This window comes from Austrofundulus limnaeus, unplaced genomic scaffold (genome assembly GCF_001266775.1).
Source record: "Austrofundulus limnaeus strain Quisiro unplaced genomic scaffold, Austrofundulus_limnaeus-1.0 Scaffold4, whole genome shotgun sequence".
Lineage (NCBI taxonomy): Eukaryota > Metazoa > Chordata > Actinopteri > Cyprinodontiformes > Rivulidae > Austrofundulus > Austrofundulus limnaeus.
Genome location: NW_013952406.1, coordinates 3775485 through 3778604, shown reverse-complemented (window position 1 = coordinate 3778604; position 3120 = coordinate 3775485). Strand labels below are relative to the sequence as shown.

The following is a 3120-nucleotide window of genomic DNA, read 5'->3' as shown; positions in this document are numbered from 1 at the left end:
TTGATAAGGCATTAATTCATAATATTTTGACAAAATGCCATTTTTGCACACATTTAAATCAAAACCCCACATTTGCATATTTCTCCACACTTTTGGACTTAATCATCCTTTCGATGTGATGGGGCCACATATATATATTTTTTTCTGAGCACTGCCTAATACTGAAAATATTGTTTTTGCTCTATGTGTCCATACATAATGGTAACAAATTAAAAATGTGTCAGAAAATATTTATCTCTAAAATCACAGTTACATTCCTTTTGTCTTTTCAGTGTGCCACTCAAAAACAAACAAACTTGGATTAAAACTTTACACTTAAGGCTATCTGCGCTGAGCTTGTGTCTGGTGCTGATCAGGTGGGCTGGTGAAAGGGCAGATTTAGTGTCACCGTGGCCTCCCTGGGCTCCACTCGCCTCGGCCTGTTGATCATCTCGCACTCGTTGTGTTGCACGTTCTCCTCGTTCATGTGAGACACCTCCGTGGAGCCCGCCTCAAACCCGGGCCCGGTGTTGGCCACGTGGACCACGTGGACCTTATTCCTCCCGTTTTTGATCAGGAGGCAGCTGAAGACTTTCTTGAAGCCCTTGCGGAAGTGTTTGGACACCAGAGCGTACACGATGGGGTTGACGCAGGAGTTGGCGTAGGCCATGCAGTGGGACAGGAGCCTGAAGGCGTACGTGGTCTGGTTGAAGGGGAAGTCTCCGTACAGGTAGCACAGTATCACCACGTGGTACGGCAGCCAGCAGATGCAGAACAGCACCGTGACAATGATGATCATTTTGGTGACTTTGCGTTTGGCCCTTTTGGATTCGGACATGCCGTCGAGCGGGTCCACGGCCGTCCACAGGTACTTGATGGTTCTGGTGTACGAGAGGCTCACGATCAGCACGGGGATGACGTAGCCAAACAGGAAGGTGCACGTGTCCAACACCTTGCGGTTCTGCTCCTCCCAGCCGGGGATGCACACAGTACTGTTGGCGAAGTCGATCAGATCGTAGTAGCTGAGATACGGACCTGCAAAGACCAGGGAGAGACCCCAGATAACCACCATGGCGACCACAGCATTGCACGGAGTTCTTAGCTCTCTGGAGCGCAGCGGGTAGCGGATAGCCAGGTATCTGTAAAAAAATAAACAAATAGAAACAGAGAACTTATAATTTAGTACTCTGACTCAAAAAGCTCAATTTCCAAAGCTGTTAAAACAAATGATGTGGATGAAGATTCTCATTTTATGTGTGTTTATTTAAAAGGAGTGTTCACGTTTGTTAATGGAAAAAGGAGTAAATGCTTTTAGACTCTTAATGAAGTTATATTATGGATAATTAGGAGAAAATGACTTGTTTCATTTCACCTCACATTACCCTCATGCTAACAGCTCTGCCAGCAAATAGCCCCCCTGCAGACATCCTAAGGATCTATRCGGAGGAGGGAAATAAAAAGAAGGGAAAGTGCAGCTTAGATGTTTATTTTTTTTCTCCGTTTGAATTAAGAATTAAACCATATAAATTGTTTACTAGAAAAACTCACCACCTAGCAGGCTGATATTTAATCTTTAAATCTACATAATAAGAATTTCGTGTGCTAAATGTTCTTCTGCAGCARTTCAGCTTCCTTTTCCCATCACTTCAGGTAAAACAGCAACATTCATGTCCTTGCTTTTTACATTTACAGAATACTTCAACCAGCTCTCCAAAAACAGAGGGAAAAAAACCCTGTGATGTTTCATTTTTCCCTGAAATGGGGACAAAGTCACTTATGTTTGACATGAAAAGCAAAAAGCCGACACTTTGAACCTACTTTTATGGAGCCCCGGCTGRACGGACAAGAAACACCCCTCCCAACAGCTCTCTCTACAGATGGATTTTGTTAGCAAGAGACAAGTGAATACATCTTTTGGTTGAATTTCAAATTCTTAAAAGCAGACGGACATGTGCTGAATTTATTATTGATTTATTCACCAAACCTGCTCTATYTAATGTACTGTATTTAAAAACACAGGTAAAAGAAAAAAGCACAAGCATGAACAAAAGACTTCATGCAGAGTATGTATTACAGCATCTACATCCACATTTATAAACATCAGGTACTAAATTAAGGATGAAAAATGCTACACTTTCTTATAAAATCAAAGAAAGCATGTCATTTATCTGTTTATAGCAGCTGCAGCCCGAAAATACACAGCGTTAAAAATAAAGCATGTTAGCTGCTTTTTTTTCTGATCTGGGATTTTATTCCCARGGCTCCTGCCAGAACTATAAACTGCTGATTCTTTTCTTGTCTTGGTAGGTGTAGACGTATATATCATGTAGAGATTGAGGGGGAAGATTTATTATTGTTCTCATGACTCAGATGTTGTTGCTATTTTCCAGGCAGAACTGTTGAATCCTCCACAGGATAAACAGAGCCGGTGTGAAAGCACAGAGTCGGCTGCAGAGGCCAACTGCTCACTGGCTGCCTGTTATTGACCGAGTTGATTATGTTACCAAACAACTGTAATGATGGCTTAGAGCGAACCCAGTGAGGGAAATAATCTTCAGCCAGGGATACTGCCTGATTATTTTCGAAGATGTCCAATAACTGTTTCCGTGTCTTTGTGGGGTTCTTCGTTTTTTTTTGTTTTCTGTTTTGTTTTTTACTAATTCTGTTATGGAGCTTTTTAGGAGTCCCACCATTCTAGATAATTTCCTCYTTCTATATAAAACAGATAATCAAAGTGGGGTTCTTGTTATGTGACAATGCAGAAAACAAAACAAGACATTAACTGAACTAGCTACCACGTGGCATATTTGACCCCCGCACCAATGAACCAGAACTCAAAAGTCATCAGAACTGATTTATTATTTATTAGCTCCACCAAGGGGGTTAGGTTTTTGGTCGCATGTGTCTGTCGGTGGACAAAATTTCTACTTACTGATGGATTTTTGTGAAAATTTTCGTGACATTTTTACCACAAGTGGGTATTGGCCAAAGGAACATACCATTAAATTTTGGTGATGATCCAGATCATGATCTGGGTCCAGAAACCTTTTTGAAGGATTCTTCACAATTAAAGAATAGAGGAAATTGGCCTTGGCGGAGGTTTGCACTCTCTGAGTGCTTCTAGTTTATAACTTCTTCTTT

General features: G+C 41.5%; 1 protein-coding gene across 1 annotated transcript in view; it reads right to left on the bottom strand.

Annotated features, from left to right (window-relative positions):
- galr2b (galanin receptor 2b) overlaps window positions 1-3120 on the bottom strand; it is a 12808-nt gene continuing 9688 nt past the window's right edge. The window contains exon 3 of the mRNA XM_014023735.1: window positions 1-1118. Within this exon, the coding sequence (XP_013879189.1) occupies window positions 353-1118 (766 nt within the window). The 3' untranslated portion in view covers window positions 1-352. The remainder of the gene's footprint in view (window positions 1119-3120) is intronic.